This window comes from Canis aureus, chromosome 2 (assembly GCF_053574225.1).
Source record: "Canis aureus isolate CA01 chromosome 2, VMU_Caureus_v.1.0, whole genome shotgun sequence".
Lineage (NCBI taxonomy): Eukaryota > Metazoa > Chordata > Mammalia > Carnivora > Canidae > Canis > Canis aureus.
The window spans coordinates 19,015,134-19,030,082 of NC_135612.1; the positions used below are offsets into that span (position 1 = coordinate 19,015,134).

The window sequence follows — 14,949 nt, forward strand, 5'->3', positions numbered from 1 at the left end:
TTTGTGGGGTTTGCTTCAATTTATGTGGGGACATAAGAGGAAATTTTTTTTACTCTTTTTTTTTTTTAAACCTCATAACAGATTAGTGCATGTGAACTAAGGCCCTATAAGGGGATGCAGCTGATCCTGAAAATCGGATCCATGGCCCTTAATTTTTGGTTAGATGACTAACAAATTTGAAATTTGCAAGCTTGCAAAGCCCATGTCACACCCCTTGGCCTCTTGGTGTTTCCTGGAGGGCCCGATTTAAGGGTATGGTCTCTGCAGGGCAGGCATGTAAGAAGTGCTTGCCAAGTGATTTATTTTGCTAAAATATGATAATCGGCTTAGTAGGACTTGGTAGCTTAAAAAAATCATAAACGGTATGGAAAAGATGTCTACATTTCTAAATCTTTCAAAAAAAAGCCTTCAGAAATTTTATCTGGCACTATGAAAATAGACTCCACAGAAGATTCTTTCCCTTCCTCCTCCCACTCCCCAATTTAAATCAACTAATTAAGAAAGACTGTAACTAGAAGGGAATGATTAACTCATTAACTTAATCATTGTCATACTTGTGAATATGGACTTGTACCAGAGTTAAGAGGTTAATGAATTCAAATATATTGTCAAAACTGCCTATGGTTCTCAAAGAGGAGGATTTTATGTTCTGTAGTTTATATGCTTAGAAGTTAGAACTCGGCTGTGATAAAGTTTGACATCAAAATAGGTTACTAAAATTGTTCAGGAAACGGTGAGTAGGAAATAAGGATTTCTCTTTATCACCATTGTCAACATCACTGCTACCTTCAATACCACTGCTACAAATACTACCCTCATCTTCACATGGACTTTTCTTTTTTCATCTGGGTAGCTGGGAATTGACTTGGTTGGGCATAAGGCCTGTCCATACATAGGGATATTTGAGATCCCTAGACTCCAGTCATTGGCCATATATCCTTACTGTGAATGTTTTGGAACAATGGGCTGATGGGTTAATGGCTAATGAGCCCATTATCCACTCTGTTATCCATCAAAAATAGCAGGCACTGGGTGGGCTAGTACAGTGAGTAGATCCAGTGTTTAGCAGAGCAGACACTGCTCTTGCCCTGGCAGCACTTACCCCCTCCGTAAACATTTACACCCTGGGAGTTGCATTCAATCCAGGATACAAATACATACTTAATCATAAATTGCACAAGAGAAGATGAGGGATTACTGCCTCATGATGGAACTTGATTTAGGTTAGGAAGCTTCTCTAAGGAAGTGGCATTTCTGTTGACACCTGTAGAGTTAGCAGGAGTGGCCAGTTGGAAGTTGGAAAGAAGAGAACTCCAGGGAAAGCTAACAGCATGAGCATGAGGAGATCACGCAGAGACTTTGCTGACATGGGATTGAGGATATTATTTTAAGAGAAACAGAGAACCATCGAAAAATTTTAAGAAGGGTTGACATGACTAGAATTTTCTTGAAAGAAAATCACTATGGTTATTTGTGGAAAATATACCAGAGGAGGGAAAATAGTAGAAACATGAGAACAGCGGTAAAGCTGAGAGAGGATGGGGCCTTGATAAGAAGGTGGAGATGGAGAGAAGGACATGGATTCAAGATGTACTTTGAATTGATTATTAGATTATGAATACTGAATACATATTGAATCGAGAGGTAGAATTGATAAATCAGATATCTGGTAAACGATGTGTATTAGGGAAGAGTTTGCAAGAAAAGTGTCATTTGTCAGAGATTCCCTAGCCCACCAACCACCCACATGACTGTATGAGAAATACAATGCAACGCAGCCATGTGGAACAACTTCAGGGGGACCCTCACAACTTTTCCGTGTGCTTGGTATCCCCTGGCATTGTGCAATGCAATGGCCCTGGGGCTGTGAAATATTGATTGTGTTTTGTTGCCTGTAAAGATTCTAACATGGGATGTTAGTTGGATTGAGGGCCTCCATGTCTGGTTATATTCTCCTGAAGGGCTGGCTGAGGACTGGAAACTACACCCTATTAGGAGACTGTGTCTGTCTCTAGGAAGGGCGGGGGGTACCATTTGCTAGTTGGTCTATCCCAGCTAGGGAACATTTAATAATTCACTGTCCAAAGTGTTGCTCTTATATAATTTGTGTATCCTAAAGAATGATCTTCTTCTAATTAAGTACTAGTTGTAGCCCTGTTTCTATTAGTCAAGTACATGTATACCACAAATCCACCTCTTGAAAGCGTGCAAGATGATGGTAGACAGGATATTAGCAAAAATATTTATAAACTGGAGATGAAATAGACCTCAGAGGAAAATTATCTATAGTAATAAGAAGGATCTGTCCATCAAGGTAGGAGATTTAGAATCCGAAGCTTCTGGCTCAATTTTCATATCCCAGTTACATTTACTTGAGTAGGTAAGATCTTTAAGCAAGCCACCCCTATATCATCACTGTTTGCTTTCACCTTGGAATCCTAGGTCCAGTGTTTCTAGTGTTCATTCACATGTTCACAACCAGAGATCATTGGTACCACTTACAACAGATTCCCTCCTTTGCTGATAGGATATAAGCCAATAGAGAGAAACTCAATATTCGTCCCTCTCCTTCCACCTTTCTATGTTCTCCAAGTGTAAAGGAGGTTCAAGTTTAGACATCCAAAGGCCACTGTTTCTACTCTTTTGATTTCTGAATTTGAGAGGTCACTGAGTGAAAAGCTGAGGAATTTTGATTCAATCTTTATTTAAATTTAAAATAATTGAAATCTTCAACCTTAGGTCTCAACAATCTAAAGCAGAACAGAACATCTCTTTTACCCTATAGTTGTCTATTGCTTTCTTCATTATTGCAGCAAATGTGCCTCCATTAACCCATTTAACTAAGTCAGAACCTGGACATTTTTATAATGTTCTCCTTTCACATTGACAATACAATGTGAAAATGGTCAGGTATCCAAACTGCTTTGAACTTCAGATAGTTTTCCCATAAGAAATTCAATTATCCCCAAGCTTTATAAGCCAATTTTCCTTGGTATAGATTTATTTATTCAATCAACCAAAATTTACTGAGTATCTATAATGTTCTCCTCTGTTCTTTCTCTTCTCACCCTCATCTGGTCCCTAAACTGATTTCTTGAATCCATCTGCTTTCCTCTGTGTCTATTGACTAATTAAAGCAGTTAGAATGGGGGCACCTGGATGGCTCAGTTGGTTAAGTGTCCAACTCTTGATATTAGCTCAGGTCTTGATCTTAGGATTGTGAGTTCAAGCCCTGTGTTGGGCTCCATGCTGGGTGTGGAGGCTACTTTAAAAAAAAAGGAAAGCAAAAGAAAAAGCAGTTAGAATGATTTTTCTTAAATGCGTTATTTGATCACTTCATTCGTTTGCTTAAGATTCTTCGCTGACTTTTTATTGTCTTCAAATACAATTAAAATCTATTGGCAAATCAGACAAAGTCTTTGATAAATGACTGATGCCTCCTAGCTACCTGTTTGTCTCTTTTCATCTCGTGCCATTTCTACTTAAGTTACACTGAAATGTGAATTCCAACATACACCTGATCTTTCATAATTCTGTGACTTTTCAAATTCCCTTCCTTCTTCCTGCCTCTCCCCTTCATCCTCAATCTTCTGGCTATCTCCAAATCATTCCTTTATTTTTTTTTTATTTTTTAGACTTTATTTTTTTTATTTTTTTTATTTTTTATTTATTTATGATAGTCACACACAGAGAGAGAGAGGCAGAGACATAGGCAGAGGGAGAAGCAGGCTCCATGCACCGAGAGCCCGACGTGGGATTTGATCCCGGGTCTCCAGGATCGCGCCCTGGGCCAAAGGCAGGCGCTAAACCGCTGCGCCACCCAGGGATTCCCCAAATCATTCCTTTAGACTCAGCTCAAAAATTGTCTCTGATAAGCACTTGTATGGCTCCTGTGTCTGACTCAGTCACCCCCTTCCTGGGTTGAATTAGGAGATTTTTCTTACATTGTGTGCTTGACTCTACTGTATGATTTTATTGTATTATCTCTGTTGGTTCATCTTTTTGTGTATCTCGGTATATAGAATAGTAGCTAGAAATGTGGCCATTGGAGTTATGCAGACCTCCTAATCAAATGTGTGACCAGGAAAACTTTGGTTTCTAAATCTGTTATGATGGGTTATTGATTAAAAAAGATAATGCAAATTAAATGCATAGTTCTGCCTGGTGCATACTTCGTGTGTGTGTAACAAATATCATCTGTTGTTGTTGATGGTATTATTAGGAATAGTGTCTTTTATCCTTAGTTTCTAACTTGGTATATATCACTTAATAGATACTCAGTAAATTTTGGTTGGTTGAATAAATAGGTCTATACCAAAGAAAATTGGTTTATAAAGCTTGGGGATAATTTGAATTTCTTTTTTTTTTTTTTTAAATCTGAATTTCTTATGGGAAAACTATCTGAAGTTCAAAGCAGTTTGGATACCTGACCATTTTCACATTGTATTGTCAAGGATATGAATACAGAATACTCTAGATTTCATAATTGCTACTTGATTTGCAGGGTTAGGAAACAAAAACTGTAAGTGTTCACTTAATTAAAATTGTTGGTATTACCTAGCATAATTCTAATATACACCATATAATTATGAATAATATAAAGAAGACTTCTGGGAAGCATTTTATGAGGCACATGGCATAAGGATGTTTCCACTAGATTATAGATTCCATACCCTGAATTCCTAAATTCTATACAGAGCTTGTTATTTATTCTCCTGTGTGAGTCAGCTGATATGTAGATGTTTGAAGACTGTTCTTCTTTTTTTCCTTAACTCTATATATGTAATTAGTGATCCTTAACATATTTAATTAGATAAGATTATATTTAGAACAAATTTTTTTATCTCCAAGTATTATTCATAATAACAAATGTAACTAAGTCTTGGTTATATGTACCAATGAATCAGATTAGTTGTGTAAACAACTTTCTAAATGTTTTCTTTATGAAATTTGTAATGTGCTTTGTTATTATCATTTGACTATTAAGTACAAATATTAGGACATAGTAAAGAATTTGAACCAAGCAACAGAGATACACTACAAACCACAGGCAGGGCTGCAAGTGTACAGAGACTCCTGCCCTGATTGGCACTGAAATTAGGCCTCTAGACTCTGAGGATTAGGAGGGACTTTAGAGACTGTGGAATCCAACTTTCTACATAATGGATGTTTCTCTCCACGCGCCATCTCATAAGTCTTTATCTAGTGTCTCTAACATTTTCCAGTTTGTGAAAGCATGGCTTTCACTTGTGAGACTTCAAATAACTCTAGGGAGTGTTTTAATTTTTTTTTGAGCGAAACCCTATTTTCCTGTAACTTCCCATGTATTTGTCTTAATTGCTATTTGTGAATTATTCCGAGTATTGATTTTACTTGATGAAAAGTCCCTTAATATAATACTTTATATTAAAAATGGTTATTTTATAGAGTAGACTAGAATATTTCTACTAGAAATTCTGGAGTTTCTAAGATAAACATCAAGATTTTCCTGATGAGAGAAAAATTTATTCCAAAAGTTTTAATCACGCTTTTACTTTGGGAGAGATTTTTAATGTTTACTTATTTATTTACTCTTAGTAAAGCAAGTAATTGGCCCATTTGAGTATGAAAAGATAGGTCTCAGGTTGTGGTCTGCTAGGGAAGGCTCACTGGCTCTGGCTCTGCTTAAAAAGAGGGCTTCCAAAGAGGGAGAGGGTAATGGGCAAGTGATGGGGGGAAACCAGTAGCTATAAAGCAAGAGGGGAGAGAGTGCCATGAGATGACCAGAGGCCAGGGCCTGAAGAGAAGATATTGCCTGTGGAAAAGAAATTGTTCTGATGGATTGGCACAAGCACTTAGGAGGTAGGGATGTCTGAAATACATTTTTAATTTTTTGGTTTGCATGATGCTTCCATATATTGCCTTCCATCTTCAGACACATTCCACTTAATCTATAGTTAAAAATCTATACTTTGGACAATGCCTTTTATTCACTATTGCCTTTTATTATTGGTACTTGAGGCGAGGGAGAATTGACGGAAAAGTGGACCATATTTCACCGTTGGGTGAGCAGGAAAATAATAATGTAGCAGGGAACATTGAGGATGTTTGGGGGAGTAGGTAGATTTGAGACTGGATTTATTTATTCATCATATTGTGAGATAAGTTTAATTTCTTAAAAAATATTAAATGTAGGGGAGATTGTATACAGTTGGAAGAGTTGAGGACACTCAGGGTATTAACATAAGGTCTCACTTAAGAAATTTGAGATTTCATGGTTGCAGTGAGCTAGTCTGGATATGTCTGGTTATGTTGGGGTGTGAACTGGTGGGATTATCTGACCCCACTTTGCTGTTAATATTTTCTGTATTCTCTGAGTAGAAGCACTGCTTATATTCTGTCAATATAACCCTTGAAAAGTGGTTGGTTGTCTCTCCTATTTAGATTTGCATATATTTAAATGACATGAAAACATATTATTTAAAGATAAGAACTAAGTATTGTACTTTCTCTTTACTCATGGCTTCATCTCTTGCATAGTTGTAAATCGTTTGCTCCAACTGTGATCTCCCTTGGTTGGTCGTTCTAACTAAAGTCCTGTGGCATAGGGGAAATACACTAACTACACTTAGAGTTGGAAGATCCTTCCTTGAATATTAGCTCCACCAATCATAACAATATGAATGCTTGGAATGTCACATATTCTGAGTCTGAATTTCCTTATCTATAGAATTCAAGTAAAAAATGACTTTTCTATCTCCTTTATAGAATTGTGGTGATTGTCAAATGCCATGATATGAAAACATCTTATAAAACAAATACCCCATACAAATAGGAAGTGATATCATTTAAAATGTTTAATAAATATCCTTTTAAGAAATGGCGCAAGGCATAAAGGGGAATAAAAGCACACTAAGGATGGTTTTGAAATCTCTTTGTTAAGAAAATAAGCAATTGAAAGAAATAGAGATAATATTTTTGACTTGTCAATGAAATCATTATTTTGCTTCTGTAACTTTGTAACTCTCTATGATTGAGTGAACCATCCAAGTGATGAGTTTTCTGTATGCTAATTCACATCTTCAATCAACTAAATTCTTCAGATAAATTGCATGTCCTTTAAAAAAATTGGTAACTATGCTATACAATTTACTGCTTTAGCAAAGTAGCTACTCAAAGTAGCTACTTTTTTTTTTCCTGGAGGGCAAGTGATCATTACCCAAAAAAGGAAAGAAAAGCCCCAAACCTCCAAGCTCAAGCAGTTTAATCTATTTCCTATTAAGATGCATAAATATACATTTCACAAGTCATATAAAAATAGTTTTATATCATGGCCAGTTAAGGAATGAGAGACACTGAGGGAAAGAGAAAAGGGAAGGGTATGAAGACAGAATCTCTCATTCATTGTGTTTTGAATTCTTATATTTCTTTCTTCTACTGCCTAAGCCCTGACTTTTCTTTCCAAAGGCTTAGAAAAGCATCTTTCTCCTGCCCAATGGCTATAAAAATCCATGACTGTTGCCTGTTACCCACTATCTCTTGGCTACTCTGCTCTTGTTGTGACCCATACCTCTGTCTCTCCCTACAGTCCACCTTTATCTGAAGGCCAAGATCCTCTTAGTGTCCCTGGTGGGAACATGGGAACCAGCGCCTCTTTAAACCATCACTCTTCTGGTGATTTAAGTCCTGTTCTTTTGCAGTGTTCATATTTCCTTCTCACACTCAATCTTAACTTCTGAAACTAACTGCTTGGGACACACCTGGCTCTTTCCTGAGAATCTTGGAGTGAAATGTTACACATGATGTCAGGACCTCAACCATACAATTAGAATTCTAATTTGGACTTTTGTACAACTGGATGAACTTATCAGTCAAGAAAGGCATGTTGGGTAGGCAATTAATAAGGAAGTTTCCTAGGGGCTTAATGAAATGGGGTTCATGACTGGTTTCAGCTTATTGTCTGGTTCCCCCTCACCAGTCTAATTAAAGCACAGATTTGAAGGCTAAGGGGAAGAATTGAACATTATCCTGATTAATTTTCATACTGGTAAGACCTTAAGCTGATTTCTTACCTTCTCTGGGCTTTAAAGTTCATAGTAATTTGGCATGCACAGAACAACTGCTTAAATGGTGGGCCATCTTCCCCAAGAGACCAAAGCTTCTAGAAAGCCCAGTGGATGACTTTTCACATCCTATAACCTGGAGCAAACATGTGATGCTGCCAAATTGGAGGGCTTACCCTGCCTTAGTTGGACCAAAACCCCAGTGAATGCCAAGGTCCAGCCAAGGGCTTACTTAGTGACTGTTGCTGACTGCCTCACCCATGCTGCTGGTATTGAAGCAAATTGTTTGGAAATGGGCCAGATTTTTCTCTGTCTCCTGGGGGACTCTAGAATTTTATAGTGCATGTTTATATTTGTGTAATCAGCACATTTTCTAATTAAGTGGGAATTAGTGTGTTTTACTAAGTATAGTTAAAATTATTGCCTTTAAACACCAAACTAGACTGTAAAATATAGCTTGCAAAATTGCATGTAATAATAATAATATATTATATAGTGCTTACTATGTGTAAACACGGTTTTAATTGCTGAACCTGTATTAATTCATTTAATTCTCATAACTCTGCTAGATTAATTTCCTTTTATTAACCTCAGTTTACATATCAGGATATTAAGGCCAAAAGAGGTTAAGTGATTTGCCTAAATTACACAAAAACTTAAGGTTTTGGAAAATATCCCACGTTTATTCTTTTTTTTCTTTTTTTTAAAATTTTTATTTATTTATGATAGTCACAGAGAGAGAGAGAGAGAGAGGCAGAGACACAGGCAGAGGGAGAAGCAGGCTCCATGCACCGGGAGCCCGACGTGGGATTCGATCCCGGGTCTCCAGGATCGCGCCCTGGGCCAAAGGCAGGCGCCAAACCGCTGCGCCACCCAGGGATCCCTCCCACGTTTATTCTTGAATGACAAAAATATTTTATAGAACTCATTGTGGACTGATGGTTACAAGTGTTTGTGTAGGAAAAGGCAAAAATCAGGAGATGGGTACCTGATTTAGGGATTCATTGAGTTAAGATTTAGTGACCAGGAGAGATTTGAAGATTCAGATGGCACTGTAGATGGTAGTATAGAAACTGTAAGAGTGCTGGAAAATTCAACATACAAGAAATATATCTTTTGGAATTTTATGGGAATAATCTATATATAGATAAAGCAGTGAGTAAAGATGGAAAATGAAATAACTTGAGGAAAGTGAGAAAGGTTAATTCAGGGAACTTGTGTGGATGGAGTACAGTCCTGATGCTGATTCGTGTTTGAATTGTTCAAAGAAGGCAATTTTGATATTCAATAGAAGAATTGGTTGAAACCCTGACTAAAATAGATTGGGCTGCAATAATGACCAAAGAAAGCCTGTCTTTGGGTTCGGGGGAAAATAGGGACAAACTTAAGAAATTCATTCAAGCTGTGAGACACATGGATGGCACTCAATAGCTGTATGCATTATGACTGGCTGTAAACATTGCACATTTAACTCATATCTCATTCTAAAGGAGTTGTCTAAGAATAGGGCAACTATCAGCTTGATGCAAAGATAACATCTTGTTTTAAAATGCCAACATTTAAAAATGTTTACAGGAATTTGATGGACTATGGTGGATACATTTTTCCTTCAGAGCTTAGTCCTCTGTTTATTTATTTATTTTTAAAGATTTATTTATTTACTTGGGAGAGAGAGAGAGAGCAGTGGGAGGGGCAGAGGGAGAGAGAAAGACTCTGAAGCAGAGTCCTCACAGAGCCTAGAGCCCAACATGGACTTGGTCTCTCAATCATCATCATTTGAGCCAAAATCAAGAGTCTGATGCTCAAATAACTGAGCTATCCAAGTGACCGAGAGCATAGTCCTCTTTTTACAAAATTCTCTTTTTCACAATATTTGTTTGGTAATGTTATCTATACTTTTCTGAAACAAAATCCACGAATAGTCAATAATATGACCATTTCTACATAGAGGAGAAATAAATGAAAAGATTAATATTAAAATAGTATGTATTTCCATATGTAAATGTTCTGGCAAAGTGATCCTAAAAGACATAATGAAGTAGTCAGATGTATGCTCCCATTTGAAGAATTGCTGTGGATTTAATGATATTAATGCAAACTGACACAGTTGTGTTATACTGGCAGCCCAGACGCCATGAGTGGTGTGCACTGATGTGATTTTTCCAGAATGATGAACAACTATAAGTATGCTTTCAAACAAAATAAAATGCAATCTTCTTTCACTTTCCATAGTAGTTACATTCCTCCAGTGTTGTGGATCTAAAAACTGTGTCAAGTATACGCTGTGTTTATATGTAAAAGAAACTTAAGTTGTAAGCTCAAATTTTTCACCTAATTGAATATTTGGCATGATATTCTCAAGTCAAAAGAGATGCTGAATAATTTCTTGTGGTCCAAGGTGTCCAGCATTTTTGGGCTCCATCCACAAAATGCTAATAGCACCCTCCATCACTGTGGCAACAAAATACTTAAATGCCTGATCCATTCTTGAGCACTCACAATTTTTAGTCTGCAAAAGCATAAGAAATCAGACTCTGCCGTCAGTAGTTTCTTAGGACGATCAGAAGACCATTGTTACTTTATCAGCCCCTTCCTAGGCCATGTGAAGGCAGAAGAACAGATTACCCCAAGACTGAATGGCTGAAGACAACAATAATATGTTATTTCTTCTCATGAGTTAGTTGGCTATTGGGCAGTTAATTCCTATGAATGTCAGTTGAGTCATGCCTCTTCAGTCATGGTGACAGTCCAAAATACCCCCATATATTTTTAAATTTTCACCTGGTAAATGTAGACTTAGTCTCCAAATCTCAGTTCGATATCAGTGTGTCTAGGAGATGTTTTCTGATTCCGTATATTGGGCTGAGTTCTCCACGTGGTACTCCCATAGCTTTCATTTCCTAACATTCATCACATTTTTAATTGCTTGGGTATTTTCACTGTCACACTATGAATTCTAGTAAGGCAAATCCTATGGTTTGTTCATCGTTGTATCCTGGTTACTTTGTCCCAATATTTAAATGAAATGTATTTTTGCATTCCATTGTATAGGAAGTTGATCTGAAATTTAGTTTATGAATCAATTGCCCAAAAAAGTGACCTAAGAGTTTTAGGAAATGTTGGTGGATTATTTAAAATGTCAGTATATCAATTTCATTTAAAAAATTTCCCTTGGAGATGAGGGGAAATGACGTTTTTGATCAATAGAGAAAAATCCATATAAATAATGTGCATTCACCCAGCAAGGAGGCATTGCATCGTCATGTTCTCCACTATTCTGCTACTGGGTGCTTGAAATCTTCTTTGGACGTAGATCCTTACCCATCTGGACTTCTAACCCCTTCCTATTCCATATTTCTTGGGCATACACTCTGAATTTTGACTTGATTTGAATTTTTCGTTATTTGTATGAAAACTGTAGATATCTTTTCTTCCTAGGGATTTACCCACAGTTTTGAGTCATATTTAGTGTCATTACAGTGTGCTCATCCGGTATGCTTGGTGATTGTGCATACTCTCATGTTGTCACACACAGCCTATATCTGATCTGCACAAATGTAAGTCTCAGACTGTCCCTACGTATCTAATCCCACGTTTTGTCCTGAACCCTGAGAGGACCCGCGGGACCCACAAAACTGAGAAATGAATCTAGAACATGATTCTTCACATTTCCACTTTTCTTCTGTGAGCTCTCTAGGCAAATGATATTGGCTTATTCACTTAGTATCCTTTAAAATACATTTTTAGGGCAGCCCGGGTGGCGCAGCGGTTTAGCGCCGCCTGCAGCCCGGGGCGTGATCCTGGAGAACCTGGATCGAGTCCCACGTCGGGCTCTCTGTATGATGCCTGCTTCTCCCTCTGCCTGTGTCTCTGCCTCTCTCTCTCTGTCTCTATGAATAAATAAATAAAATCCTAAAAAAAAATACATTTTTATCACCAATCTCTGAGTCCTGTCATGGTTCTAGGATGACAATTTTGGGAAAAATCTGACTCTAGTTAGTATAAAATCCACTCCTTAATTTTCTAGGATTTAGATCACAGAGGCTTTATTGAACTATTATGTTAGCTTAACCAATGCAATCTACTTTAACTAAAATTTAAGTTCTGCCCCTAAAAAAGCAGGTATAGGTTTAGATTATTTCTAGAGTCCCTAACAAATGCAGTATCAGAAAGCTGGAATTCCTCTCATATTGCTTCCTTGTGTATACCTCATTGAAAACCCCTTGGATTACTGGTTTCTCTCTGCCTCTACTTGGTGCAGTATCAATGCTTAGATAAGAAACTGGGACCTGGGAGAGTAAGGTGTGATGTGAGTAGGTAATCTTTTTATTTGCATGCTGCCTTACACATATGCTTAATCAGCCTTGTAGCCTGAATAAGTAGTAGAAGCAATGCTATGTATTTGAGCTATTTTGAGACATTGAAAACATTGTGTTTCTTTCAAAATTGGCCATGTCTTTTTGATTTTCTTCCCACTCTGAACATAAAACAGGTGCACCAGCAATAGTTGGCACAAAGTGAAAAAGTTTTTGCAATGAAGACTGATCATTTCTTGTAGTTCACTTTATCTTAGTCATCACTGTTGATTCAGAGATATTAAGTATGGTAATAACTTGAAGCCAAATTAGTCAAGATTTGGCCAGCGCTAACCAGGGTTTGCTTTTACTGTGGGAGGAACTTGCAAAAGGCAATATTGATTATGTCTGGGATATGCCAATTATAATTTGACATTCTGATTTCTGCTTTTTGTTTAACTTAGAAGCAGATTCTGCTTTGCTCTATTTGTGAAAGACAACTGGATGAGTGAAGATTACTACTTGCAATAAGACTAGCAATTTATCTGAAATCAGAGGCAGAGAACAATATCTACTTTTCCTTTTTTCTGACTCAAAATGTGTGGAGATGAGGAATATTATTGAACAATATTATCCAGGTAAAAAGTGAAACATGAAAACAGTAAGAAAGCCATGAATAATGCTTGAGATGAAAATTAAAACAAAATATAATTAAGTACTTAGAAGATATAATATATAGAGAGTGATGAAAAAAGTAAAAAGAAAAATTAGGTTGCCATGAAAAAAATAGTTGGGTGACTGAATGGGTGCAGAGTGAGTTGATACATAGAAAATGGGTATTTTAGAGAAATAAGTTGCCACTTTGTGATCAATACAGTGTATAACCCACAACAGAGATTGTGTTCTGGCTGAGGTAATTGCACATTAACATGTGTAACAGGATGTTAAAACGAGATTCTTCTTTTAGCTTTGGCTGAGGCATGAAGACACTGGAGGCTACATTTGAGAATGAATTATGAGAGTGACCCCTTGCCTGAGAATCAGTGAGATTGCTCTGAAACTTATGTTGAGGACCAAGAAAGAAGGGAGAGATTAGGATTTTGTGAGGGGAGTTTGGGAGAGAACTCTAAGTGCTATGGTGTCACCTCTCCTCTATATAGGAGTGAGTGGAGTCTTTTGAGAGAAGTTCAGTTTCCGTGTTTTTTACAGTTAAGAAGAGAGTAGATTGATGTCTGATTCATGCCTGAGTAACCTAAAGCAGCCTTTAAGGAAAAAGGAACAGGTCTGGAAAGTTTCTGTATATGCCTCTGTTAAGGGGGCAAAGGTTCATGAATTGTAGCCATGGGGAAAATTCAGTAAAAACACAAGCTGAAGTCATTTAAACATGGGACTCTGCAAAAGAAGATGATTTATCAGGGTGAGAGAATCTCAGAGTAAGAGGCTAAGGGGTAGGCCTCTTAGGTCGGAAGTCACAGAAGGATTAGGGGCAGCCAGTCGTGGGTGAGACACTGCCTTGGTCAAGGGAATCACTTTTGTAGGTGTCTGGCCTGAAAGTCTCCTAAAAATCTGCAAAAGCACCCATGAGAGAATGATCCTGCAAGGTCTGAAGAGCATGGTGTCTCTCCATGACAGCAAAGTCATTGAGAACTTTTCTATGTCTTTTACCTCTCCTACCTACCACTGGGTATTTGAACCTGGAAGGTCAAGAAACAGCAGTTATTGATTAAGGGAGAAAGATAAGACGAGTGAGGGAAAGAGAGAAGAAATGAACCACATTTCATTCCTGAAGGCAGGTGGCACATCTGCTGGATGGAGAGCAGTGTAAGAGTCTTAGTTGTGAATGAAGTTTGAAGGGTTCATTCATTTGTTGGATTAAATATTGTGATGTCTTAGTGAAGGATTAAAGTGACCATAGGAATTTCTGTTACCAAGAAGAGACTAGAAAATCATGGGGACTGCTTGACTTTTAATCCAATGACAGGGATGGATTTCCTGTTGTGATCATGTTTAAAAGTTCAGAGGAAGATAGAAATCACAGAGATAACTTTTGATTATATGCCTTGAGTACTTTTCAAAGTATTGGCTCTGGAGGAAAAAGCATAGGCACTTTCTCGAAGGAGATGTGCCTTTGAGTTAAAAGATTTTAAAAGTTTTTAAAATTTCTGATCTACCGTTTCTTAGCTGGAACCTAGAAAAATTTACATAACTTCTCTGAACCTCCTTTATAAAATGTAACTAATAATCATTTGTGAAAAGACAGTGTTAATGTTCAAGAAATACCACTTTTCTCTACCTTTTCTAGATAAAATCTCAATCTCTTACTTTAAAAAATATACTTCATGGGATGCCTGAGTTGGCTCACCAGTTGAGTATCTGCTTTCGGCTCAGGGTGTGATCCTGGGGTCCCAGGATCAAGTCCCACATCAGGCTCCCTGCCCAGAGCCTGCTTCTCCCTCTGCCTGTGTCTCTGCCTCTCTCTCTGTGTCTCTCAGGAATAAATAAATAAAATCTTTAATATGTATATATATATATACATATTTATATATGTATATATATATAGATTTATATAAATATATAAATAAATATATATATATATTTCATGAAACTTGTGG

At 37.3% G+C, this 14,949-nt stretch overlaps 1 protein-coding gene across 31 annotated transcripts in view; it reads left to right on the top strand.

The window, feature by feature from the left end:
• The window catches only part of LOC144293967 (uncharacterized), a 1,010,193-nt gene that overhangs the window by 87,935 nt on the left and 907,309 nt on the right, over nucleotides 1-14,949 (top strand). The window contains exon 4 of one of the 31 annotated variants that reach the window (XM_077865537.1): nucleotides 12,802-12,975. The exons of the other annotated variants lie outside the window; for them this stretch is intronic. Within the exon in view, the coding sequence (XP_077721663.1) occupies nucleotides 12,945-12,975 (31 nt within the window). The 5' untranslated portion in view covers nucleotides 12,802-12,944. The remainder of the gene's footprint in view (nucleotides 1-12,801; nucleotides 12,976-14,949) is intronic. 31 annotated transcript variants of the gene reach the window in all.